Source organism: Vulpes vulpes, chromosome 10 (assembly GCF_048418805.1).
Source record: "Vulpes vulpes isolate BD-2025 chromosome 10, VulVul3, whole genome shotgun sequence".
NCBI classification, from domain to species: domain Eukaryota; kingdom Metazoa; phylum Chordata; class Mammalia; order Carnivora; family Canidae; genus Vulpes; species Vulpes vulpes.
Genome location: NC_132789.1, coordinates 21046727 through 21074390, shown reverse-complemented (window position 1 = coordinate 21074390; position 27664 = coordinate 21046727). Strand labels below are relative to the sequence as shown.

Here is a 27664-nt window from a genome sequence, read left to right as displayed (position 1 = left end):
CCCCTTGGGAAGCCATCCCAAGCTCCTCCTGAGCACGGGTTTCTGACCCAGACACTGGCCAATGTCCACACAGTCAGTTCCCCAGGGGGCAGGCCGTGTGGACAAGACCCTCTCCTGCAGGAGGAAATGACCTGGCTAGGGAGAGTGACCACAGGCTTCTTCAGAAAACCTGGATCTCAAGTCCAGCCTGAGCCCCCAGCAGGGAGGTAAGCTTCCTGCTGTCCTGTGCCACCATACTCACCGGAATATGTGGCTAACCAGAACACTCCCTGCCTGGCCAAGTGATTTTAAATTTGGATTCCAAGGTATCTGATGAAGACTGACCAGTTGGGTTGTTCATAAAATGGCACAGTCAGAATATTGCAATGTATACCCACGACTATCTCCAAAGCAGGAGAAAGTATTTGCAAGGTACATAACTAGCAAAGAGCTTACATCCAGAATATCCTACAAATCACCTAAGAAAAATAGCCAACGGTTTGAAAATGAACATACGGCTTCGATGGGCAGAAGTAGCTAACCAAATGGTCCATCTACTTTTTTTTTTAAGGATTTTATTTGTTCATGAGAGACACAGAGAGAGAGAGAGAGGCAGAGACATCAGCAAAGGGAGAAGCAGGATCCCCACAGGGAAGGAGCCTGATGCGGGACTCTATCCCAGGACCCTAGGATCATGACTCAAGCTAAAGGCAGATGCTCAACCACTAAGCCACCCAGATGCCCTGGCCCATCTACTTTCAAAAGGTGACTTGGTTCATTCCTAGTCAGGGAAATGCAAAACGGGACCACAAGACACCTCCCCCCTCAGGATGGCTAAGATGTGAATAACTAACAAAACCAGGTGCTGAGCAGGATGGGAGCCTGGAGTAAACCATGTTTACAAGATACTTGACAGAACCATTTGGCTACATCTACCACAGTTAAGGAAACAGGTGTACTGTGATCCAGAAGTACTACACTTCTAGGTCTACACCCAACAGAGAGGCACACACTGCACCTCCTTCCCAGATAAAATAACATGGGAACAAATGTACCCAGTCGCTGTGTACCTAACCACCAAAATCTAGATGCAACCTATGTGTCTACCAACAGCAAAATGGCTAGCTCATGATATAATCTCAGAAATAGCAAGGAGAATGAACCAACTACTACATACGATAATATCAGTAAGTCTTGTCTGCATACATGGAGAGAAAAAAAAAAGCAAGACTCAGGCCAGAACACGTAGATGGTAAGAATTCATTCAAGGAGCAACATGAGCAGATAATTGAGAAAAGGTGCTCAAGCTAACATCTGGTTCATCACCTTCTCCCCTAAACCTGTGGGCACCTGCCTTGGTCTTCCACACAATTACTCCACGCTGGCAATGTTGGCCCTACGACAGGAAGCTCCCCTCACCCCATTTGCCCAAGACTTCCCTGGTTTGAGAATCAGAGATCCCTCATCCAGAGAACACCCTCAGACCTGCCCAGAATCCAAAGGCTCTGGAATTACAGAGATGGAGACTCAAATTCCAGTTCCTCCAAATGGAAGAGCAAACACAACTGGCCTGAACCCTCCCCAAACGCCAGCATCATAAAACACAGAGGAAAGACAGACTGAGGATCTTTGGCATCATGAAAACTGAACGCAAGCACTTTTGCATTCTGGGTTGGATCCTTCCTGAACATGGAGAAAAATCTCTACAAAGAACGTTAACGGGGTGATAGGCAAAATCTGTGTTGTGGGAAGATAAGATCGAGGGTTGGCAAACTTTTTCTTCAAGGATCAGAGAGTAAATATGTTTGGCTTTGCAGGCCAGGGGGAAAAACGGAAGGAGATACATATAGGTAGGTACTGTACTTACCTAACCACATTAAAATGTAGCCTCTTGGGGTGCCTGGGTGGCTCAGTCAATTAAGCATTTGCCTTGGGTTCAGGTTGTGGCTTTGGGGTCCCAGGGATGGAGCCCTGCCATCTGCCTTCCTGCTCAGTGGGAGGTCTGCTTCTCCCTCTGCCCCTCCCCCCTGGCTCATGCTCTCTCTTGAATAAATAAATAAAATCTTTAAGAAAGATAAGACGTAGCCATTTAAAAACATGAAAACCATGCTTAGCTCTCAGACTGTGATAAAAAGCAAAAACAGACCACCACAACAAGAAACAGGCAATTGGATTTGAGCCGGACTTGGCCCGTTGGGCCATAGTTCATTGACCCCCGGATCAGAAAACAACATATTATCAATGTGAAGTTTCCCTCCTTTGATTAGAGCAAAAGGTCATCATGTTTGTGACTCTTTTCCCGATAATTTGGGAAACAGTAATCTGGAGAGAGAATGATAAAGCAAAAGTAGTAAAAATGTTACAAACTGATGAATCTAAGAGAAGGATAAACAGGGATCATCTCTGCTATTCTTGCCACTTTGGGATTCTTTAAAAATATGTTATTAAAAAAAAATACAGTTCCTCCCGAATTCTGTACTTTGGACAAGTGTCCTAATGCTGAGCTTCCTCCAGCATTAAAGGAGCATAATACAGGGACGCCTGGGTGGCTCAGTGGTTGAGCATCTGCCTTTGGCTCAGGTTGTGATCCCGGGCTCCTGGGATCGAGTCCCACATCAGGTCCCTGCAGGGAGCCTGCTTCTCCCTCTGCCTGTGTCTCTGCCTCTCTCTGTGTCTTTCATGGACAAAAAAAAAAAAAAAAAAAAAATCTTAAAAAAAAAAGGGGAGCATAATACTGGCTGCTTTCCAGGGAGAGTCAGGGCCCATTCCACAAGTCCTTACTCATCCGCAGAACACCTGCTGCCTGCAGATCCACCTCTACACTCTGGCCCCAAACAGAAACGGGCGTGCTCACATGGTGTTCACTGCATTCACATGGGTTCAGGGGCTCAGATTAAGTCACAGCATCTAAGTGCCTGGCCCCATGCCTGGTGGCCACTTGCCATCAACATAATCATTATTAAGATGGCTATGATTACCCTGATGGCTGGCTGGCTGCTCTGGGGGCCCAGCCCTCCACAGTGCTCGAGGGTGACAGGTCCTTTTGGGGAGATGTATAGATATCACTCTCTGCCTATGATGAAACCAGCCTTCCCCCACTTCATTTATAACAGCATCGGAAGTGTCAATATTTGTGGGGTGAACAGGCCTGCGATAACCATGTTCTCACCCAATTACAACTTGGTTTTTATCTCCTCTGACAGGAGGTTATGTTAATATTGAATCAATTCACTCCAACATCATCTTTAAAGAAGAAAAAAAAAAAGTCTTTTCAAATAAAATACCCAAGCCACCTGTCCTGTGGTTCCTGGCCGAGGAGAAGCATTCCAAAGGTGCTCACTCATGCAAAAGACTCCCATCAGAGTCATCTTCCCAGGGCGTATTATTATTTTCAATGTCTCATGGAAGCATGGGTGACATGTGGTGACAAACGTCCTGACTAAAGGCACTATCAAGGGGGGCTATCAAGTCTTGGGCACACTGGTGGGGGGGCCTCAGGCTGTTGCCCAACCCGGTCTGGGAGTTCATCATGTGGAAGATACCCCAGGCCCAGTGGGCCCTCCTGAAGGAACACTGAAATTGAGCCCGGATCCCACCCCCTTTCCTCCCATGGAAAGGCCCTACAGGGGTATTTGGGAGCTTTCCAAAGGGGCTCGAGGGCCCAGAGGTGGCAGAGAGCCAAGAGGAGACACATTCATGGTCTCGGGGTAGCACATACTAAACTCCCAGGAGTTGAAGGCTGTGGGTTCAACTCTCACCTTCATCTCTTCATACCTCCATGACTTTGGAACAGTCTCCTGGTATTTTTACTTAGGTCCCTGCCTTTAAGGTGGTGGAAGGTAAACAGGGAACACAGGCAAGCAAAGGTAGTAATTGCGAGAGACTGATGTACTCTTCTAGATGTAAACCCAGGAGACAGTGAAGGTAGAGAGGTGGGCCCTCACCCAGCCTGTGGGAGTCAGAGACAGCTCTCAGAGATGATGCCCTAACCCCAGCTCAGGAGAGAACTAGATGTTCAGCAAGAGAAGAGGTTTCAGTGGGGAGAAGCAAGAAGACATAGCTTGGGCAAAGGTGGGAAGGTGGGACAGGTGTAAGGGACCCCAAGCTGTCCCTTAGCTGCCGGTCAGAAGTGTCAGGAGCACAGGAGCCAGACTGCACCCGTCAAGGTTGCGTCAAGGAACTCGCACCATACCGTATTCTGAGGGCAGTGGGAAGCCACTGAAGGCTCTTGAGCATAAAGAGCCAAAATTGCACATAAATTTTAAAATTCTCTCTCCAGGGGCGCCTGGGTGGCTCAGTCCATTGGGTGTCTAACTCTTAATGTTGATTCAGATCATGATCTCAGGGTTTGTGGGATCGAGCCCCGCAACAGGCACCACACTGGGTGTGGAGCCTGCTTGGGACTGTCTGTCTCTCTTTATTCCTCTGCCCACCCCCCAAATTCTCTCTCCAAAGATCAGCTGGGAGTAAGATGGTTTGGACAAGGCCAGAGGCCAGAGACGTGAGAGAACCCCAAATGAGAGCTACGAGTGGTGGGTGACATGGGGGGAGGACAGGAGGGACAGACGTAAGAGCTGTTTAGGGGTACAATGATTGAGACTTGGTGACAGCTTTGTGCTCAGCAGCCCCCCGCATGATTTCAGTAAACACGAGAGCTGGTGAGGGGAACGGGGGTCTCCACCTGAAAAACACAAAACCATATTTCCTTTGGGGAAGAAACAAAGGTCAAGGGCATGAATCCAACTAAGAAAAAACAAAACAAAAAAAGCAACCACCACCCCGGAGAGGACATCCTCTTCGATGTTCTCGTCGGAGCCAGGTGCCAGCATCTGCTCCTCACAGATGTTATTTATACATGGCGATTATCTCAATTATATATCTTGGTTGTTGGGATTGCTTCTGTCTCCAGATTAGTTTGTTTCCAGTGGAAACATTCCATGGGAATTAATTAGTAATTGGCTCCTAAAGAACAGGTGTCAACAGGACAACCCCACACACTGCCTCGCCTACCTGTTCTACGGGGCCTTGTAAAACCGTGCGCCCAGAAACCAGTCTTCATGCAGCCAGCACCTCGTCTGGGACGAGGAAGCCAGCAGGGAGCTCCTCATTTAAAAATCATTGTCTTATTGGTTTTTTTGTTTGTTTGTTTGTTTTGTCTTATAGTTTTTAATCTAGAGAATTCACTTGAATCCATGGTCTCGTGTTCTTCTGACCAGACCCATAACAGGGAATATTGTGCCCCTTTTTTCGGTGAGAAAAAGGAGGCCGAAAGGTAGGGTGGTTTGCTCAAAATCACACAGATAATTAGGTAGCAGAGGCAGGATTGGGACCCAAGAAGGTTCTACACTCCCTCGAGGGGTCTTCCTGATTTTATTACAAGAGTCTTAACCTCCAGGTGTTACCTGAGATATAGCCAAAGCTCCCGATCGAGGGAAACTGGGTGGAATGAGCCAAATAGTGATCTTGGGGTTCTAGATGGTGGGGCAATGGGTGGAGAAGATGCCTGTCCTTAAGGCAGTTATTTAGAGATTCTGGAAGATACTCTGTCTAAGGGACCTCTCCCATGCTGCTGGTTGAGCCTGGCACACGGCACATCAGTGCTTTGGCCAGGACCTGGAGTCCTGCCATTTCTTTTTTTTTAAATATTTTTATTTATTTATGATAGTCACAGAGAGAGAGAGAGAGAGAGAGAGAGAGGCAGAGACACAAGCAGAGGGAGAAGCAGGCTCCATGCACCGGGATTCGATCCCGGGTCTCCAGGATCGCACCCTGGGCCAAAGGCAGGCGCCAAACCGCTGTGCCACCCAGGGATCCCGAGTCCTGCCATTTCTTACAAGCACTTCTGATTACGTCCATCTCCGCTCTGTAACTCTCCATGGCTCCTCATCACCAAACCAATCATGAGCCAACTCCAGTCTCAACTCCCAACATTACCCTCTCCGCTCTCATCCCCCGCCACCTACACTTGATACTCCAGCAACACCACTGTCAAGAGGAATACATTCCCTGTCTCCACATGCCTCCATCCCTTTATGCTCTGCTGCTCTCTCCCCTAGCCAGCAATCCATTTCCATAAAGAGACAGCTGAAGCCGCCAGCCCCCCTCCCACAGCTAAGCTAAGGGAATCCTCTTTAGCTAACACCCCACCTCCCACCCCCTGCCTGCCTACCATTCCTCCTGGTAAGGAGCTTATTCCTCTGCTTGGCAAGTGGCTGCTCCTTGCTCTGCCTCTTGCAGACTGGGAGTCCCTCAAGGGAAGGGGCTGTATGGTCTCCTCCTTATCCGGCAGCCTGGCCTCCAATCTGTCCCAGAGTGGAGACCGAGTCAGTATCTGCTGAATGCGAGTAGTTCTTTAACAGGTATATTCAAACAATTTCCTCATCTGTGCCCTGAGAGAGGAAACCTTTCTCTGGATTGTCTGGCACCACAGTTAGCGAGCTGTAAGGGCTGCAGGGTGTGTGTTCACTGTTTCCGAAGAGCCTCGCTGGCTTGACCTCATCAGCAACCCCTCCACACACTGGACCATCGAGTGAATGAAAACGTTTCACTTTGAGAAAAAGTCTTGGGGTGATCACGTTGCATGTCCAAGGTCACAAGATTAGCAAGTGCCAGATCCAGTCCTCTTGATTCAAGTGTAATTAATTTTAAAACAGCCAAACGAAGATCTGTCACACTAATACAAACTTGCTGTCAGTTTTCTCGCCTGCAAAATGGACATGTGGCCGCTGAACTTGAAAGGGATTTTTGAGAGATAAATGAGGCCCACGACTGGTCCTCAGACCAGCATCTGAATCCTCTAGTAAGGATGGTTTAAAATGGTAGATACCAGGTGCCAACCCAGACTTAGTGAAGAAAAACAAAGAAAAGATTATCTGGGGGTGGAAACTGGAATCTGTGATTTTTAAATGTTGCTTAAGTAATCTGATGTACAGCAAGTTTGGGGATCCCAAGATACCAAGGAAAAACCTGGTACATAGTAGGTGCTTGACAAATGTTAACAGGACCCATATTATACCAACCAAGTTGCAAAGAAGACTGAGCAAACAATGATACAAATAAGTGGAAAACATCCCACACCTCAATATGAGTATTAAGGGAAATAAATAAGGTTCTGAAATAGGGACTTGCAAGGGGTCTCATGTAGCTTGGATGGTCAGCTAAATTCTCACCCCGGGAGAAGGAGAAGCAGGTGGGGACCCGAACATGTAGAACCCGGGAGGTCTGGATTTTATTTCAAGGGTCATGCAAAGCCATTGGGAGGTTTTGAGCAGAGAGAGTGACATAATCTGATTCACAGTTTAGAGGATTGCTCCTCTGTGCTGAGAATGGATGCAGGGGACAACGATGCCGTTAGGAGTCAATGGACCCTTCCAGTCTGGACAAAATGATATCTGGGTTAAGTGTTGATGGAGCTGGCTAGTAGGGACAAACTTGGGGCTGGTTTGAAGGTTATGGGACTTGTAGATGTTCTGGTGGCAGCAGTAATTGCAGTATTTAGCTGATCCTTAACTTAACTGCAGGAGGTGGGTATTTCTGTTTGACTCATTTAACTAATAAAGAAACCATCTCTGAGAGGTCAAGTAACTTATCCAAGGGCACACAGCAATGCATGTCTGAAAGCTGTGGATGCCAACATTCTTTGCCATCACATCAGACTTAAGTTTCACGAGGAAGGGTACCTGTCTAACCATTGTACACCTAGATGGAGCGTATCACCTGACACACAGTAGGTGCTGCATAAATCAGGAAAGAAGGAAGGAAGGAAGGAAGGAAGGAAGGAAGGAAGGAAGGAAGGAAGGAAGGAAGGAAGGGAGGGAGGGAGGGAGGGAGGAGAAGGAAGGAAGGAAGGAAGGAAGGAAGGAAGGAAGGAAAGGAGGAAGGAAGTTGCCCAGGGCCAGACCCAGCACTCCCGGCCCAGTCAACAACAAAGTTAGCTCCCTCTCTGTTCTCCCTCCCATCTGCTCACCCTGCCTCTGTCCCTCTGAGCCTTCAGGTAAAGGACAAATACCTTCCTTGGGAGGGGAAACACAGTGATGCCCAATGTCATCACCACTCTATTTGATTAGCTCTGACACCAGCATCCGGGACACGTGTGCTGGGAGCCAAAGCAACTGTAGCCTGACCCCTGGTCTACGAGATCCCATCCTTATAACGATTTCCATGACAACAGCAACAGAAAGCCAAGGCTGTGAATTCCCTTTGATAGGAGCCGGATGCAGAGATGAGGAAGAAGGACTTTCAGAAGAATGAAGCTCTTTGATTCAGCTCGAGGCGCCTTCATTAAATACCACTATTTTTCAAGAACACACATTTTAACCCTGCAGAGGAAGGTTTCTCATGAATACTTAAAAAAGGAAGAAGAAGGAGGCACAAAACCATCCTGGTTCTTTTTCAAGAACAATCACCTGTAGGGAGGGGGACGCTGGGTGGCTGTGGCTTTAGGAGTATTTGTGGGGAGGCGAAGAGCTCACGGCCCCCTGACAAAGAGGCTGCAGGAACCCAAGAGGCCTGGCCAAGTGCTCCGCTATCTCTGCCCACATGAGGCAAGTCAAAAGGCCACCCATGTGGACAGCCAAACAGGCAGGCAAAAGAACCCCTAGATCCTACAATTAGAATCATGAGCTGGATATGAATCCCAGCCCTGCCACTCAGCTGCTGTGCTGCCTTGGGCATACCACTTTCCATCTCTCAACAGAATTTCCCCATCCGTGAGGTGGGCACAATATCACTTCCCCTGCCCCAGGGGTAGGAGAGGGTTATGAGGATTGAGTGAGGTGACACATTGAAGCCCAGGTGATTCTGGTTTTCTGACCTGGCCATGGAGAGAATAGAGTGACCAACTGTCCTGGTTTGTCTGGGGCTTGCCCAGGACAGGGGACTTTCAGCCCTAAAACCAGGACAATCAAGGACAAGCTGGGATGGTTGATCACACTAGCCAAGCATGGTTGCTAAACAAAGGAACTGCTAAAAATCCTAGAATTTTTGAGAGAGTAGAGCCCTTCCGTGTGGTCTCGTTTAACAGCATTGTTCCTGTGGGGTATTCTCTCCAAAAACCCACCAACCCGGTCCAATCATGAGAAAAGCATCGCACAAACCCAGATTGGAGGGACACTTTACAGGATACCTGGCCAGTACTCCTCAAAACTGTCAAGGTCGTGAAAAGCAAGGTAGGACTGGGAAACTGTCCCAGACCAGAGGAGACTGGGCACGCACAAAAGAGAACAGAGAAACTAATGAAATCTGAATTAAGCCTAAAAATTAGTTTAGAAAAAAAACTGTGGTTGGGGGCAGAGGGGGGTTCTCCTGTAGCTAATAATCTCTACGTGAAACCTTTCATTTTACAGATGAAGGGACATGGGCTCTAGGGGACAGGACGTGTAGAAGGCTCTAGATCCAGTTTCTAAGACCTGGAGCTAGACTCTGCTGCCTCTCACTGCTTGCCTGGGAACCCGCTGACCCTCATGAGCTCCAGAAAGAAGAGAGAAGAGCACTGGTTTTGGAGTCAGGGAATGTGGGTTCAAGGCCCAGCTTTGCCTTTAACTGGCTGTGTGACCTCAGGCAAATCTCTCACCCTTTCTGTACCCTGGTTTCCTCATTAGGTGAATGAGTCCATTGACATTTATTCAGTATTTTTTACATGCGGTGGACTGGACAGGCAACATCAGACACAAATAAAGCATAGTCCTGCTATCAGGAAGTATATAGTTTTGCCTGAGAGTCCAAAAAATATGGATAACCCATCTGAGCTTCTGGGGATGGCAGGGCTAAGGTCATGTGATAGAAGGCCAGAGAAGGAAGAAGAAAGGAGGGCAAGAGAAGGTGAGGTGGTGAAGGCAGCAGGAAATGCCTTCCAGCTCCCCACACCTGGCTTTAGCACAAATGGTTTACCCACAGGATGCGTGGGTGCATGCATCAAAAGCAGGGGCGCAACACCCCGAATGGGGCTCTGAGCATCCATGTCTTATTCTAGCTCCCTGTGGGGTTGGGTAGCCAGTCCTGTGTCCCTGCTCTGGGACCTTTCTCCCCAAGCCCCCCACCACTGCACTGTGGGATCTGGCCCTCACATCTCTCAACACCTACCACCCCGGGCCATGCCATCTGCACTTGGCACAGCCCAAGCCTGTCCCACCCCCCGAGGTCTCTGGCCTCTGCCTGGTCTCACTGCCCACCTGTCTCCAGTCCTCTGAGGCTGCCAGGGAGGGTGGAGCCCTGAGTTCGAATTCCAGCTTGGACAGTTTCTAGCTATGTGACTTTGGGTGGGTCTCGTCCTCTCTTTACCACCTCCTTTGGGAACTGGAGATGATGTGCCATCCTGCATGGCATAATTGGTACACGGTGGGCACTCCGGCAGATGACAGCCAAAGGTAACTCTTTACCATTCTAATCGGCACTGTCGGTGGTGGTGGTTGTGCGAGCTTTGCTGTATTAGCACGATCACTGGTGGTTTCATCCCCAGGGACCACACACACATGCATGCACCCACATGCATGTGCTGCACCCAGCCGTTCTGCCTCAGGCCCCTGGTCTGTCCATGTCCTTGAGACGCATTCTATCTCAGCCCTGAAGAAGGGAACTGGGCTCATCAGTCATTTATAAACCCATCCTCCTCATCCTCCACCTCCATGTGACCTGTCCAGCCAGCCCCTCAGTGTCTCCCATCTTCATGCAGGTCTGGGAAAGTCGGAGGTCACTGCTGTGGCCACAGCCATACCTGGGACAGAGAGCCATTGTCCCTGGCTGGCTGCAGCATCCTCCCCAGGCTGGTCCTAAAGGGACCCCACGACACCCACCTGGCTGTGCACTTTCTCCAGCTCCTCCTTGCTGACTGACGTCTTGCCATCCTCCATGCTCCCCAGAAGGAGCTGCACATCTGACAACAGTGCATGAGTCCTTTTGAGGTCCCTCCGAAGACGCTTCTCCACATCAAAGTCTCGATGGCCAATCTGGAAGCCAAGGGAAGGCTCTGGTGAGCTAAGATGGTAGAGCAGTGGACAGACAGGCTCCAAGTTCTCTGGAAGCAGGCTTGCCTGGTCTCAGATCCTGCCTCTGCCTCTCACACTGCGGGACCTTGGACAAGACCCTTCTCCTCTCCCCGAGCCTCACCTTCCACGTCTGCAAAATGGGAACGGCACCAACCACACAGGGGTGCTATGGGAAGTAAGCAGCTGTTTAGCTGCAGGCCTGACTCATAATAAAGGCACGAGAATCTGAGCTGTGCTCCTTGCTGCTTTCACAGCCTGCAAGCATCAAAGTCACCGGCTCTCATCTTTTGCACCCAAGTCATCAATAAGGCCTCTCCTCACCTCATCAGGGCCTAAGGGTCAGGTGAGGCCCTCTGGTGACAGGAGTGAGGACAGCAGTTACCCGGGCTGAGACTAGCTAGGGCAAGAGAGCTAACTCCCCACTGGCTGTTAATGCTATTCCTGTGGGTGCTCTGTCTCTGAGTTTATGAAAATTCATTGAGCTGTGCAGGTGGGGTACACCGTGCTTCCCCGCATGCATGTTACACCTCAGTAAATAGTATTAAAAATAGCTGTGCTGCTTTTGCTGGTCTAAATCGAGTTTTTTGTCCTTTGCACTGGTCTCCTTTGCCAGGTTAAGGCACAAGGTCATTTTCTGCAAAGGGATGTTACCCAGAAGCGAGCACATTCCTTCCCCCAGAATCCTGAATGTCCTGCCCCTTCAAGTGGGCAGCTCTCCAGTGGCTCCTGCAGAAGCCACATCCTGGACTTGGTGTCAGGGGGGCGACAACTCCCAGTGGCCGACAGTACAGGCTGAGATGAATGGAGGCAGGTGCAGGATTACCTGAGGCTGGACCCGAAACACTGACAGTCCGCTGTCTCCCCTAGAAATGGTGCTGATGGGAAAAACACTGTCTGAGCATCTCTGAAACTCGCAAAGAAACTAACAGCCCCCCTCTTTAGAAGACCGGCGGAAAGAATGAGGACCGATCAATCAGATGTGGAGTTTTCAAGAAAATGCAGCAGAGGTGTTTGTGGGAAACCAAATTCTACACACCTAGATACCTTTGCCTCTACAGAACCATTTCCTGGGATGCTCACAATGCTCCCAGAATATTCTAGAAAGAACGTGGGGGTTGGAACAGGATGGCCCAGGTTTTAAACCCTGGGGCCATTTGCTGGCAGTGGGAAGTATGGCTGAATCACGCCACCGCTCTGAACCCGAGGCTCCTCGTCTATACATATAAGGTAAAAAAAAATAAAAATAAAAACTCTATCCTCCATGTTGAGATAAGACAAGGATCAGGCATGATAATGGATCAGAAAGCACTTTGTATGCTGTCAAGCGCTTTACAAATATAAAGAATTATGAGTATTGTCTGATGACCTAGAATGCACTCCTCTAGATTTTGCATTACTATTTCTCTGCTCCCAGTTTTGGATTCTTTTAAACATGCGTTGGTTCTTCGAATCTAGCCTTTTTGTTCTCAGATGTATTGCTTTGTTAAGTTTCAAATACTGGTCTAATATATATATATATATATATATATATATATACACACACACACACACACACATACATAAATGTATATGTTATATAATCTCACCTGCCGAGCTAAAATCAGAACCGGGCATGGTGCCAGGCCCTTTGTCACATGTTATTGCATTTAACTCCTGTGACCGTCTCTTAAAAATAGACATTATTATTATTTTTATTGCCTTTATAAAAGCAGAAATAGCTAACATTTATAGAGAGCTTCCTAAGTGTCAGACACTGTTCTAAACACTTTATGGGAGTTAACCTGTTTGGACCTCTTGGAGAATCTATGAGGTGTGTAGTTATTACAGTTCCCATTTTGCAGAAGATGAAGCTGAAGCCTACAGGGGGAGAAGTAAGTGGCCCAAGATCACACAGGTAGTAAGTGGCAGAGTTAAGATAGAAATCCAGCTGTCCAGGGGTACCTGGGTGGCTCAGCGGTTGAGCGTCGGCCTTTAGCTCAGGGCATGATCTCGGGGTCCTGGGATCAAGTCCTGCTTCCCCCTCTGCCCATGTCTCTGCCTCTCTCTCTCTCTCTCTCTCTGTGTGTGTCTCTCATGAATAAATAAATAAATAAATAATCTTTAAAGAAAGAAAAGAAAAAAGAAAAGAAAAGAAAAGAAAAGAAAAGAAAAGAAAAGAAAAGAAAGAAAAGAAAAAGAAATCCAGCTGCCCTGATCAGAAAAAGGTAATTTCAGTGCAATGTATGATAACAGAGGTAGGTTTTGCTCCTTCGTCTAAGAGAAAATGTTGTGGAAGTACAGAGGAGCGTCAGCCAGCTACGGCTGAGATGGGATCAGAAAGAGGCCTAGGTAACTGGGAGCCAGGTGAGGTACAGGGAAGGGCATTCCAGGAAGAAGCCACACCGTGAGCAAAGACAGAGAGCTGAGAAAGTCTCGTATATCTGGTTCCAGGTGCTTAGCATGAGGGCATAAAACACGAGGTGGAGTAGGTCGTAGAGCAAGAGAAGTCACCTGGGGCTAGCTCATGTCTTGTGAGCGATGTGAGACTCATGCACCGTCATGGGAAAATGGAGGTATAGCTGATGCAATTAGTAGAGTAAGGAATCTTCTCAAGGTTCTGGTGTGGCTCTGCAGGGGGGATTTGAACCCCGGACAGCCCAGCATTAGAATGCAAGTCTCTAACCATTGCACCGTAGCGCCTAGGGGAACCTGAATCCTGATTCACTAACTCGAGCCCAGGTTCTTCACCACGGTTGCATTCAAGCAGCATACTTGGCATCTTTCTTATTTTCTATCTGTTCTTGCTCTTTACTCATCCCAGAGTATAAGGAGCATTCAGTCTCCTGCAGGGCAGGTTGGCATCAGGGGCATCCCCTGATGTTGGTGCTGACCACGGCTCAGAAGACCCTGAAAATGCTGCCACTCTGCCTCCTTTCCAGTGGGATGTTTGCAAACAAAACTTACAACAAAAATCTCAGACCACGTCACCCTCCCCTTCATAATGAATTGCAACAAGAGAGGAGAGCAAAAAAAGAGAGAGAGAGGGAGAGCTCATTAGGTTAATGGGAAATAAATGTCATTCTGCAAGTTCACATTCTGTAGCACAGAGATTCAAATTTGGATAAAGCTGGTGAATAATTAACCAATAAATCTAAATGATGTTTAGTGTTGTTGTGGGAAACTATATTCAAATCTCAACTGTTTCAACATTAATCACAAAGCCAAATTGCCTGGGGCAGTTGTTAAATGTCTGTTGAGCACTTAAAAAAACATAAGCTGGAAATGCTGGTAGGGATAATCAGCCACTTTACAGATGGGGAAATTGAGGCTAGGCAAGAGAATGGATAACATTCTGAAAAAATCAACATGGGCAACTAAAGGTTTCTTTTAATTAACTGGACCTTAATCATTTTAAAGCAGCATAGTGCTAGATTTTAAAAATACTGGCTTTCAAATAATACAGACTTCATTTCAAGTCTACTTAGGCCACTTACAATCTATATGATCTTGAACAATTTGTTTTCGCTTTTGAGCCTCAATTCTATTATTTATAAGAAGGAACTAATAATAACAAACAAATAGAGTATATTAGAAAAAATTACAATCAAATAGTTATCTACAAGGCCCCTGGTGGCTCAGTAGGTTAAGCATCCAACTCTTAGTTTTGGCTTAGGTTATGATCTCAGGGTTGTGGGATGGAGCCTGACATTGGGCTCTGTGCTCAGCTTGGAGTCTGAGATTCTCTCTCTCTCTCCCTCTGCTCCTCCCCCAGCTTGCTCTCTTTCAAATAAATAAATATATAAATAAAATCTTTAATATAAAAAAAACTTCAAAAGCAAGAAAGGAATAAAAGAAGAAGCAAAGAAAGGAGACAACAAGACAGCAAATATTAAACACAAAATAAAAGAATAGAGGGACAGCTGGATTGCTCAGTGGTTGAGCATCTGCCTTTGGTTCAGGGGTGGTCCCAGAGTCCCAGGATTGAGTCCCATATTGGGCTCCCCAAGAGGAGCCTGCTTCTCCTTCTGCCTATGTCTCTGTCTCTCTCTATGTGTCTCTCATGAATAAATAAAATCTTCTAAAAAATAAGAGAATAGAAATAACTCCACATATATCAGTCATTCCAATAAATGTAAATGAATTAGAATCTCCTATAAAAAATTTGAGACTGAAATGCTGAATTAAACAAAACATATTCACACACACACACACAGACACTTGGAAGAATTGAACATGAAGGAATTTAAAAAGGTCTTGCAGCCAAACTAACTAAAAGAAATCAAGCAAAATAAAATAAGGCAAAAATCATTCATGGAGAAAAGACAGACCACATAATAATCAAAGGGACAATCCGCTAAGTAAATGAAACAATAATAAAATTAGATGCACCCAAAAATATAATCTCAAAACATGGAGAAACATGGAGTTCCCTTGGAGAAACTATTGCTCATGTGCACAGTGAGATGTATATAAGAATAGGCACTGTAGTTTTGTGTCTTAGGACAGAAACAACTGAATATCCACCAGTGGAAGAATGGAATTACAAATAAAAATAATACTGTGTAGCAGTTAAGATGAATGAATTAGAGCTACACATATTATCATGGACTGGTCTCACAAACATGGTGAAAGCAATAAATTGCAGAATCATATTACTGTATGTGGTTAAAGTTTAAACACATATCCCAGGGAATTCCATACTCCAACCATAGGATGATAGTCTCCTCTAGGAGGCAAGGAAGAAGGAAGGAGGAAGGAGAGAGGAGGAGGAGCTTTAAGAATGGAAACCACAGGGGCTACCAACTGTTTCTGAAGTGTGTTTTCCTTAAAAATATCTGAATCTGAAACAGCAAAATTTTAATTTATGTGAACCCTTGGTGCTTGGTGCATAAGCACTGATTCTATTATTCATTGTACGCTTTCATGTGTTTGGCAAACATCTTAATAAAACTTTAGAAAATTACCAAATGCGATCATTTATTTAAGGGTTCCAGCTTAGTGACTAACACCAAATTAGCATTTTATTCATTTCTAGTCACCTTCCGTTTGCACAGAAAATGTTTCATTTCAGCAACATCTATTAAAAAAACCTTTCTTTACTGAATTACCTACTTTGTCTCCTTCAGTGGACCATGCTGAATAGAATGCCACCTTCTCCCAGTGATTTCCTGCTATCATTCTAGAATCATATATTGGGCTGGGCTCTCTTGCCCGAATGCTAAAGAAAGAGTAACCCCAATGGCTCTGCACTCACTGGCCGGGTTGGCTTGGCTGAGACACTAGAAAATTCAGAGCAGGAAGATGATAAAGCTTTCCTGTCGATTCCTTCAGCTTCCAACCCTGACATTCAGTGATATGGTGGTCCTGCCCCAGGACTCACTCTATCAATTAAAAAAAATACAGGGGCTCCTGGGTGGCTCAGTTAGCTAAAGTGTCTGCCTTTGCCTCAGGTTGTGATCCCGGGGTCCTGGGATTGAACCCTACATGGGCTTCCTGTTCGGTGGGAAGCCTGCTTCTCCCTCTTCTTCTGCTCCCTGTGCCTATGCTGTTTCTCTTTTTCTCTCTCTCTTTGTCAAATAAATAAATAAAATCTTTTAAAAATGCACAATGAGCACCTATTTGTCTAAGGCCTGGCTGCCCTACATGACCGTTTGAAGAGGGGCCCACATTCCTTTGTGACCAGAAAGAGTAACTCTGGTGATTGACAGTGAGATCATTGCTAATTAAAAGACACTGAATGCCCATTAAGCAAAGACATTAAAATACACTCCTATGATACTTGAAAAGAAATCACAGAAGCCACAGGCATCTCTCTCCGAAAGCCGGGCTTCATGCAGAGGCAGTACAGGCAGGGCAAGGAATATCTGGGCAATAGAGGAGTGATTCTCCCCAACTGGGAAATCAGGAGCTGGCGCTGTGCTCTGCTGCCTGCCTTATTTACAACTGTGGATTTTTTTTTTCAAAGGGGTAGGTGGATTTTGTGCTCAAGGGACATTTGGTCATGTTTGCAGGTATTTCTGGTTGTTACAATGAAAGAGGGATGGTCTGCTGCTGGCATTTAGTAGAAGGAGGCCAGGGATGCTGCTTGACATCCCACAGTGCATGGGACAGCATCCCTACAGCCAAGGATGGCATGGTTTGACATGTCCACAGGGCCAGTCGAGAACCTTGGTATACCACCATGGCACCCCACCCCCACAACAAGGCTCTGCCCTCCAGAAGCTCAGAGTGGTTCATTAGTTCACCCAAAACCATAAAGCCATGAAGACACAGAAGCGGCCCCAGCTAGGGCTTCTTCCTTCTTCTTCTTTTTTTTTTAAGATTTTATTTATTTATTCATAGACACAGAGAGACAGAGGCAGAGACACAGGCAGAGGGAGAAGCAGGCTCCATGCAGGGAGCCCGATGTGGGACTTGATCCCGGGTCTCCAGGATCACACCCCAGGCTGCAGGCGGCACCAAACCGCTGCACCACCGGGGCTGCTCCCCAGCTAGGGCTTCTTTTTCCTTTTCTTTGTCTTTCTTTTTTAATCCCAGGGTTTGGGATTAGGCCCTGAGCCGAAGGCAGACACTCAACCACTGAACCACCCAGGGGTCCCCCACCCCACCTCCCCTAGCTAGGGTTTCAAGCTACATGTGCTTGACTCTGAGCCTGGTTGCCTCTAACAAAAGTCTTATTCTCACAAGGCCAGCTGCAAACACAGCGGCCATTCACATTCATCCCCTTAAGCCAAGGGCTAGGCTGCCTATCCTCCCGCCCTGACAGCTGCTGAAGGCAAGGCGACTTCATCTGTCCCTGCTGGCCAGGCCTCCTCTGTTTTTTCTCATGGCCCTTCCAAGAACCCTGCTGTGTGTGGACCCCCCCAAAAGGTGTCCTTTGAAGACCCAGTGCATGTGGACAGGGCCAGAATTGATGGGCAAGAGGGCATTTAGGAAGAGCAAGTGGAGGCTAGCTGAAATGACCAGCCTCTGAGTTTTCCTGAAGACTTATTGAGCTGCCCTCCCCACCCCCCACCTTGGATTCATTTCTCTTAACAGGGCCTGGAGGCAGGGAATGTGTTCTCCGGAAGGCCTGCTGATGATTTCCTCTTACCTGATCACAGAGGGTTCCAATCAAGCCTTCCAAATCCCGCTTCTCATGGAGGACCATCTGCTTCTCCTCGTATTCTTGTTCCAGCTGCATTTCCAGCTGGCGGAGCTGCGGGCAGAAAGGGCAGATGCAAAAGTAGGATAAATGAGCTCCATCCGGACAAAGCCCACAAGGCAGGGAGACTGTCTGGAGGAGGGGGCGACTGGGAAGCTCGCAGTCCCTTAGCCCCGTCCCACGAAGGCCGCCCTAGCGATTAGGAGGGAAGGCGTCTCTGACGGAGAACTCAGGAGCCTAAAAGCTTGGGAGCCCCACAATTATGAGAGCTGGTCTGTGATGGCAAGCCCCCTGCCACTCACCATGAAGCCCTTGCCCCCAGTTCCCTACCCATTCCCTACCAGCTGTTTCCTTCCTATGCCATGACCTTGCTTGAATATTGGCAAAATCTTGGCACTCTGACTTTTAAGGCTCTGGGCCACATTTACTCAACATGTCAAAATGCATCCACCTTCTTTCTCAAATAGACTGTGGATCCTTTTTTTTTTTTTTTTTTTTTTTTTTTTGAGTTTGCATTTGCAATTACTCAGTGTTGTGGACTACATGTTCAGGTCTCTCCAAAATTCCTTATGTCAACCTTCTAAATCCCCCAGGCAGTATTATTTGAAGATGTAGCCTTTGGGAGATAATGGGGTTCAGATAAGGCCAGGAGGGTGGAGCCTCCACGCTGGGGTCAGTGCCCTTATAAGAAGAGACAGCAGAGACCTCAAGAGGCCAGTTTGTCTGCAAGCCAGGAATAAGGTCCCTCACCAGATGCCCAATCTGCTGGCACCCTGATCCTGGACTTCACAAACAACCTCCAGAACTGCGAGAAGTAAATGTTTGTCATTTAAGCCCCCAATCTATGATGATTCATTATAGCAGTCCAAACAGACTAAGACATTTGGATCTGAGCAACTCATTTCATTTACATCTGGCTCTGATTTCTCTACTCACCCAGCAGAGGCAGGTGTTCTCCACTAACGTGAATACCCCGCGACAGCCGCTCTGCACACCCTCTTCCCCGCCAGCCTCTCTCCTATATGCTATCTTGCCCACCCTTCACCCTCTCTTTCCAAGCTGGATCAATGACCCTATTGCCCTGGTGGGCAAACTGAGTCCAAGAGAAGTTCTAACGCACACACTCCTAAATCAGTTGCTGCTAAGAGCAGTTACTGTTCCACCCTCTGGCCCCAGTTCTTCTGTCACCCTGGACAGCCATCAGCATTCCCACCCCGGTGGCTAAAGCAATTGATTTCCTGCCACGGCAAGAGACAGACAGAGCAGAGCGGGCACTAGATGTGAGGTCCAGGGGAGCATCTGTCATCAGGAGAAAAACACCTTTCTCTGACCTCATGCTCCCCCTTTATAAATCTGTCCACAGAAAAGCCTCAGGAGGGCCTGGGTCACATCTCCACCTCATCGGAGCCCCGGCTCAGGGCACTCATGATGCTTTGAGGCACTTCTACAATGCACCAGAAATTGTGCAACCTTCACGAGAGGGCACGTGGGCGGGGACTGGGAGCTTCCATCTCCTGACCCACGGAGGGCAAAAAGAAAGTACTGATTGATGGTCACTTATGGAGAAAGCAAGTCCATTTCAAAACTTTCTTTCAAGAGTGAGAGACACAAGGCCCTCTGCTCATATGTGCTTTTAGTGTCAAGACTGGCAAAGCTAAGATCCATTTTGAAAAATACACAAAAGAATTAAAAGTCTGTATCAAGCAAGCCAAAGTTTTCTGGAGGGTGATGGGTATGCAGGTGGAGGACTGAGGAAAGTCCACGCTGGAATGAGTGTGGGAACAACTGAGTTAAGAGGTTGTTGAATGCAAGACTTATCAGAGCCTTTGGCAAATTCCCTTATGGGAAGCTAAAGGGTAGAGCATTGCCCAATGCTGACTTCTCTCAATGCTTCCCAAACATTTGCAAAAGAAAAAGAATTTAAGTCTCCTGTTTTTGTTAAGAGACTGGGCTTTGGAGTGAGACACACCTAAGTTCAAGTCCTAGCTTGGCTACTTCCCAGCTGGGTAACGTTGGGCAATTCACTTCACCCCTTGAACTCTGGTTTCCTCATTTGTGAACCAGGACAACAAACTTCACAGAGTTCTTCAGAAGAGCAAAGATGCTGGTGGACATCAAGACCCAAGCCTGGTGCATGGCGCCCACTGGGTATTCAAAGAATCCCATTCATTTCTCCCAAATATGTAAGAATGGAAAAGAAGCAGATACTGGCCCCTCCATGCTAACTCCCGGTACTTTACAGTTTACAAGGCACTTCTCATTCTTTTATCTCACCTTCACAATAGCACAGGAAGGCAGAACATTTTCTATCCCTGCTCTTATTTCATAGGAGTCTTGGGGAGGTTCTGAGACTTAACTCAGGGACACTCAGATCAGGATGAGTCCAAAATCATTGACTCTTTCTTTCCAACCCTGGGGAATTTGGGAAGGAATGCACTTGCTTCCTTAGAATGATCCATGTGAAGCCCCAGAGGGACTGAGCTTGAATGGGACCCCAAAAGGAATATTTGAAGAGCAGGACAGATGCAGTAGCATCAACCACTGGGGGTGAAGAATGGGTTCGGCTCTCAAACACCCCCCCGCAGTGAGGGCAGGGTACCAAGGCAGTCAGATCTGCCCGAGGATGTGCTCAGCTAGACTCCCATTTCCTGCCAAGGTTCTGACAATCACCAAGGCGCCCCTCAGTCCTGCCCAAGAGGATGCTCGGCTGTGGGCTCTGAAAGGCGCCAAGTCCCCACACCCTCATTCTCTTGGATGGATGAATCACACCTGGGAGCAAATGAACCACCCGGCTGGTTCCCTGGCTCCTCTGAAGGGCCGGCTGCATGGAAATCCACTAGTGCTTGTAAGTTTCCAACAAACAAGGATTGTTTGTACGTGTCCAACAAACAACGATTATATTACAAAACTGTGCAATATTTCCCCATCTGAGATCTCCTTGAGTCTTCACTGTGACCCTGCATGTAGCCATATTATCCTATTTTACAGATGACAACAGTAAGGCTAAATACTAGCAAGGTTATGTGGTTTTTCCAACGCCCCACACTTGGTAGTTGATGACTTTGGGACCTGACCCAAGCCCCCATGACTCCAAGTAAAGCAGCAACATTGGCTTTCTTGTATGACTTATAAACTGACTCTGGGTGACCAGCACTGGATACAGAGCAAGATGTCAAAGAATACCCTGGAGTTGAACAGTAGTTAAGGCTTAAAGTCACTTTCCCAAGATGGCACAGTTGTTAAGGTGGAAAGACAATGATCCAACACCCAGGCCCACAAGCCCTACAGTTCTAGAGGTCTCTGTGGACAGACCACTGAAGGAGCCAATAATGGGAATAAGCTTTGGGAAATGCTACCTGGCCCTTTTTTGGAGACCCAAATGCACACAAGGCTATGAAGGACCTGGAGGGGTTCCCACAGTGAGAAAACCTGTTCACTGAGCCATAATCCCAAGCTTTCCAGCCATTCCACTTAAAAGATTCATCTTCTATTCACATCAATCAATGCATCTGTAAGGATGTTTATCTCAGCAATGGTTAGAGGAGCAGAAAATCCGAAAACCCTAAATGCCCAACCACAGGAGACTTGTTGAACAGATTACAGCGGGTGCCTCAGGTGGACTGCTTTTAAAGCTCTTAAATATGTAAGTTAGAGCTGTATTTACTGACATGGAAAGAAGTCCAGGACGAATCGCTGTGTGAAAATAGTGGGCTTTGAGAAAGCATGACCCCATTTAGGGAAAACGATATTGCAATAAATATGTATGCGTGTGTATACAATGACAGAGAGCTATGAAGTGACTTTTAAAATAGTATTAATGATGTTTCTAGGTGGTAAGATTTCAAGGATTTATTACTTTCTTGTCCACTGTTTGAAATGTCTGCAGGAGCTTAGATGAAGTGTAAGAAAATATTTGCAAAAGGAAATAGCCAGAAGAGACTCGTCCCCTTCTTGAAACATGTAAGCCCTTTCCCCAAGCTATAATGTCACATGGCATGATGGGCTTATGGGTGGATATCTTGAGGGTGATTATGCTCGACAGTTCCAGAGGCTTCTGGAAGTTCCAGGACCATATTTAAGACAGGTACTTTTGCTCCAGCACCCATGACAACTAAGGTCTTAGCTTAGGTGGATGCAGGAACAGTCTGACCCCAGGCCCTAGAATCCATCCCTTTCCACCCCACTCTAAGGAAGATGGCATCAAGACTGGATCTGCCAGGGCCCAAGGGCACATACCCGCTTCTGACAGGACTGACGGACATCTTCCAACTCCTCCTCCTGATCCTCACGGTCCTTCTGGTGCATTTGCTTCATCCGCTCAATCTCCAGCTCGAACCGCTGGCGGAGCTGCAGGGCAGCAAGAAGAGCAGTGCATGAGGGCAACCCACACCAACCATGTCATCCTGCTCGTTCTATCTGCATTTTTCATTTCTGGAGTGCAGGGTGAGAGTCAAGTAATCCCCGCAGGCACCCAGGAGGGACAGAAAGGAGATCGATAAATGGCTCCCATGCTACCTCTTCCTTCCTGCAGTCATTACAAACATCAGTTATCAATCATGCTCTTGGGGATCCAGTGGTTTAACACCTGCCTTCAGTCCAGGGCGTGATCCTGGAGACCTGGGATCGAGTCCCACATTGGGCTCCCTGCCTGGAGCCTACTTCTTCCTCTGCCTGTGTCTCTGCTTCTCTCTCTGTGTCTCTCATGAATAAATCAATCATGCTCTTTCCCACTGACTTTAGAAGGAAGAATCCTTCAGGATCCTTCTCAACACTTTTAACACAAAGCAAATAAATGTGTCAGCCCTGGAGCCAGCATCGGTGAGGGGTTTTTGGATGGGCGGATAGGTGGGTGGATGGATGGCAGAATGGAAGTTTCTTTATGAAGATAGGAAGGCCTACAGAGGGAGACCACTTGTCCCAAAATGTCACCATGGACAATCCACTTGGCCACTGGTTGCTTTGTGGGAAACCACCACATTAGGACACTTTAGGAGAATTCAGTGAGATTGTCCATGTAAAACACCTAGCACTTTGTCTGGCACACGAACAGGCCTTTCTCGTTTGAAAACAGACAGAAAGGACTGCCCCCCTCCCTTCCTAGGAAAACAAAATTAAGAACTGTGTCCCCATGGAGGAGATGAGTTTTTTAAATGAGAGTCTCCAAAACTTGCTCAGAGCTGACAAAGAGCCATGATCCATGACATTTTTAAACTATGTGATGATGTATAGAAGGTTCTAGAATCGAAAGCAGATGTCGTAGGTTCCTGTTCCAGTTCAAGATTTTCTTTTCTTGATCTTTGTAATTGAGGGACTGACCTAAGCTCTTGCTTCTCAATTCTGTAGCATGTTAGCATTAAATAACGCATTTTTGAAAAAACTTACATTCCAGGGCTTCACCCTAGACCTGCCAAATCAGAAGAATCTCCAGGTGCCAGGCTCCGAGCATCTATACTTCTAAGCTTCCATTTATCTGGGCTCTAATGCTGCTGGTCTTGAAGTGGCATTTGGAACCCAATACAGTAGATGGGTTGCAATGTAGAAAATTTCTGATCACTTACCACACCAAGCAGCACCTCTCACCAAGCCCTCAGAAGGTTACAATTGCTGTCCCTACCATGAAAATTAAATTGCAAAAAAAACCAATCTTGGTCTTTTAAAATGTTGACAATATTCTCTACTATGCAGAACTGTGGTGGAGGGGAGAAAGGAGAGTGTACCACAGAGCCCCTATTACAGTTCCTGGCATAAAGTAGGCTCACTTTAAATGTCAGCCTCCTTCCTCGGCTCCTTTAAAATGACAGAGGTTATGGGAAGATAATCCAAAACGAGGAGCTTAAGCAAGTAAATATAATATTTCTTTTTCATTTTTTTTCTAGCCCCTTGGACACCCCTGACATCTGCAATACCATTTATGTCAAGCTTATATGAGTTAACATAAAATTCCCTGGAAAAAGTGCTATATTGTGATCAATAAATATCTCCCGGATGTCTACAAGGGCACAGTGCAGTGTGAGGTTTTGGGCAAAGCTAAAGTGATTCAAGTGTTGCGTCAGCCTCACCTTTTGTGCACGCTAAGGATGGAAAATTAGGAAGGATGCATTAACTTTCGGGTCCCTGAGGTCACAGGAATACATTTCTGCTCCCGAGCACCACGGGATCCCCTGATGGTATCTTAAAGAACTAACAGAATTTTCCAGAGTGCTCACTTTATTCTTGACTCTGGGTTGTTATGCCAGCTGCTGCATCCTCCATGTCTCTTAAAGATCTACACAGATATTCCACCTCCTTCATGAGCCTCCCTGGATTCCTAGCTGGAGCTGGGGGAAGTCAGGGGATTGACAAGGCTCCAGTTTCATTGTACAGATGAGGAGACTGAAGTCTAGAGAAGATAGTGGGTTTGCCTATGGTCATAGGGATGCCTTCAGGGTCCCATGTGACCATATTTCAGCGCTTTGAATGCCACAGGACTTTCTTGCCCCTGGGCGTTTGCATGGGTTGTTCCTCCTGCCTGGAACTCTCTTGGTGCCAACTCGGACTCATCCTTCAGTACATGTCACTTCCTCCAGGAAATCTTCCCTGATTGTTCCCCCAACCCTGCTCCCAAGACCAGATATGCAAATTAAGCTTTCTCATGATACTCAGCATGACTATAAACTTCCAGAAGGCAGAGGGGCACAACATTGTTTTGTTTTGTTTTGTTTTGTTTTTAGAGAGAGAGAGAGAGAGAGAGCAAGGGGGGTGGGCAGGGAGGGCAGGGCAGAGGGAGAAGGAGAAAGAGACAATCCCAAGCAGGCATGGAGCTTGACACAGGGCTCATCCCAGGAACCTGAGCCAAAATCGAGAGTCGGATGCTCAACTGACTGAGCCAACCAGGCGTCCCTTGTCTTGTTTATCCCGACATCCTTAACATCCACACCTTGCAGGAGCAAAGAGGTGCTTGATCAATTCTCATTGGCTGAGTGAGTTAAAGGAACTCTGTTTTTTGAACTGCCCCAGACTCTGTCCCTCCATGCCCACCACACCCAGGTCTCAGTACTTGGTAGGTTCCGTGCCAGTGAGTGAGTGTAAGGGAGAAGCCAGGGCAGGCACCCCAACCTTCCCACTCCTGCTTCCCCCTTAACCACCCCCCCACTTAACCAGAGCTGCTCAGAGTTCATCTACTTTACATATTTATGCTACCTCATCAGATTATCTAGAAAGCGATCTCCACTTTATAATCACTTTGAAGTCATTGCCACTTGTGAAATGCCACATGAGCAATTTCTTTCCAGTTAAGCCTCAAAAACAAGCTCCGCTTCCCCTTGAAAAGCTGGTTTGTTTTTACCTTGGGATAACACAGAGCATGCAACTCACATTTCCTTTCTCTCTCTGGCCACCAGGAATTTTAGAGCTGAAATCATTAAGTGTATGAGTTCGTTTGTTTTGTGTATTGGCTTATTAATTCACAATCCCCAAACCTCCTTGGTGTCTATTTTAGTGTGTGTTTTTCTGGCTCGTGTTGTTTTATTTATAATTTTTCTATTTTATGATGCATTCAAGGCTCTATAAACTGCTTTGAATCTTTGTGGAATGAGGCGGGCATATCAGCAAACGAACCGACAAAGAACATATTCATCAGATAATACTTCGTTAAAGATGATGAGGGAACAGAGGACTAGCTGAGGACAAAGCACAAACCTGGGGCAACGTATTGACAAGTCCTTAAAACAGGGAGACTGACATTCCTCTAAGGACTCAACTGCCTCAACGTTAATACTTTGCTAAGGGCAAAAGGCAGTCTTAGCCTGACCCCCAGGATCCTTTAAGTCTACTTTAACATAAAAAAATACTTTGGAAATTTCCTTTATCTCTATCCCCCAAGATACATGTTGGCAATCATCCCCCAAGCACATGGCCCACCGATATATATTTGAAGGGTCTCATGGCTCAGGTTTTATTAGACGGTAATAAGTGACCTTTTCCCAGCAACAGCTAGCCCCCTCAAGGTCCTGGAAACCTTGTTTCCAAAATTCCTTAGAGAGTACGCTATCCTCAAACCCCTCCCAACTCCCAGGTATATAATCAGCCACCCCTCACAGGCCTCGGGCAGCAGCTCTTCCTGCCCACGGGTCCTGTCCCCGTGCTTTAATAAAAACACCATTTTGCACCAAAGACATCTCAAGAATTCTTTCTTGGTTGTCGACTCCAGACTTCACCCCACCAGACCTCACCTATATTCCAAAACTTCATCAAAGGGTGCTGGTATTAGGGTATTCAATATTCCTGCCTTATTCTCTTTATTTTGTGTTCTCTAAAGACCAGTGCTCCAATCTTTCTGGAGGTTGTGCACAGCGCTGTGCTCGTAGCAGATATTTTAGGTGCTACGGACTCAGATGGCACAGGCTCCACATCCCATTCCTGGCACCCTCTCGGTGTCTCCAAGCCTTAGTTTCCATATCCAGGAAGTGGGGTCTGACCCTTGTGGGATGGGAGGAGTGGGCTAGATCATGAAGGATCTGAATGCCAGATCTGGAGGTTGAGAGGGTTTCCAAGGGTAATAGGGAGCCACAACAGAATGAGGAACAGTTGAGTGAGGTGAGGTGAAGTGCTGGTATTGAATTTCAAAAACCCGCTTCTGCACTGCAGCCAGTATGCGACAGGACATTGACCTGGGACAGAGCTTTCCTACCTGCTCCAGCTGCTTGATGGTGTTTTCTTGCTGGTTCTGGATTTTCTGTTGCTCGAGGGCACTGGATTCCAGTTTCCAGAGCCTGTCCTTCAAGCCAGCGACGCAGTTTTCTCCCAGAGAGGACAATCCCAACAGCTCCTGCTTATGGGCCTGCAGCATCTCCACTTCCTGCTTCAGCTGCGAAGTTTCCTGTTCCTTTTGCTACGGAGATCAAGGGAGTGGGGATCTGGAGTCTCATGACCACACATCCCCACCCACCGGGGCACAATATGCCATCTCTGCCTCAGGCTGGAGGCCGGGCAGGACACCCTTTGGGGCACCAAGGCCTGGGCCCCGGGACAGCTCACACAAGAAGGAGTGGAGGGCTGCCCCCACAGTTAGACCTCAAAACATGCCCATTTGTAAGCTGTGTATCTATCTGCCAAGGCGAGGATTGAGACATGGGGGCAGTGAGGCAAGGTGTCCAGAAATGACTCACCCAGGTTAGAAAGTCAGCTCCAAGGTCAAAGAACTTTGGGCTAGACCAAGAAAAACTGCTGAATGCCTGGCTGAGAGCTTTCTTGCAGTGGGAGTGCCCCCCACTCCCACTGGGGGTGGCGGGGGGTGGGTAAGCAGGGAGCCACAGAAGGGTAAGGAGCAACTGAGTAAAGTGCCCACATAGTATTTTAATAAAATGTCTCTGCACCAGAGCTTGCATGGGACAGAGCGTTGTCCCTAGATGGGGTGACAGCTAACTCATTCTTTGCTCAGCCTCTCCTACCTCCCAGGTGGGCACCTTGAAAGAGCTAGGAAGATCTGATTATCAATCTTCTAACTACTGTTTGTTGTATAAAGGCACCCTGGGACCCAGGACTCCAGCTGGCTGACAGACCTGCACACCCGCTCCCCACCCTCCACCCAGAGTTCTCTCCC

General features: G+C 47.3%; 1 protein-coding gene across 1 annotated transcript in view; it reads right to left on the bottom strand.

Moving 5' to 3' along the window:
• Positions 1-27664, bottom strand: part of MYO18B (myosin XVIIIB) — a 208846-nt gene that overhangs the window by 57340 nt on the left and 123842 nt on the right. The window contains exons 30-33 of the mRNA XM_072722461.1: positions 26753-26953; positions 22321-22431; positions 18034-18138; positions 10770-10922 (exon numbers count right to left, since the gene is read on the bottom strand). Coding sequence (XP_072578562.1) covers positions 10770-10922; positions 18034-18138; positions 22321-22431; positions 26753-26953 — 570 coding nt within the window. The remainder of the gene's footprint in view (positions 1-10769; positions 10923-18033; positions 18139-22320; positions 22432-26752; positions 26954-27664) is intronic.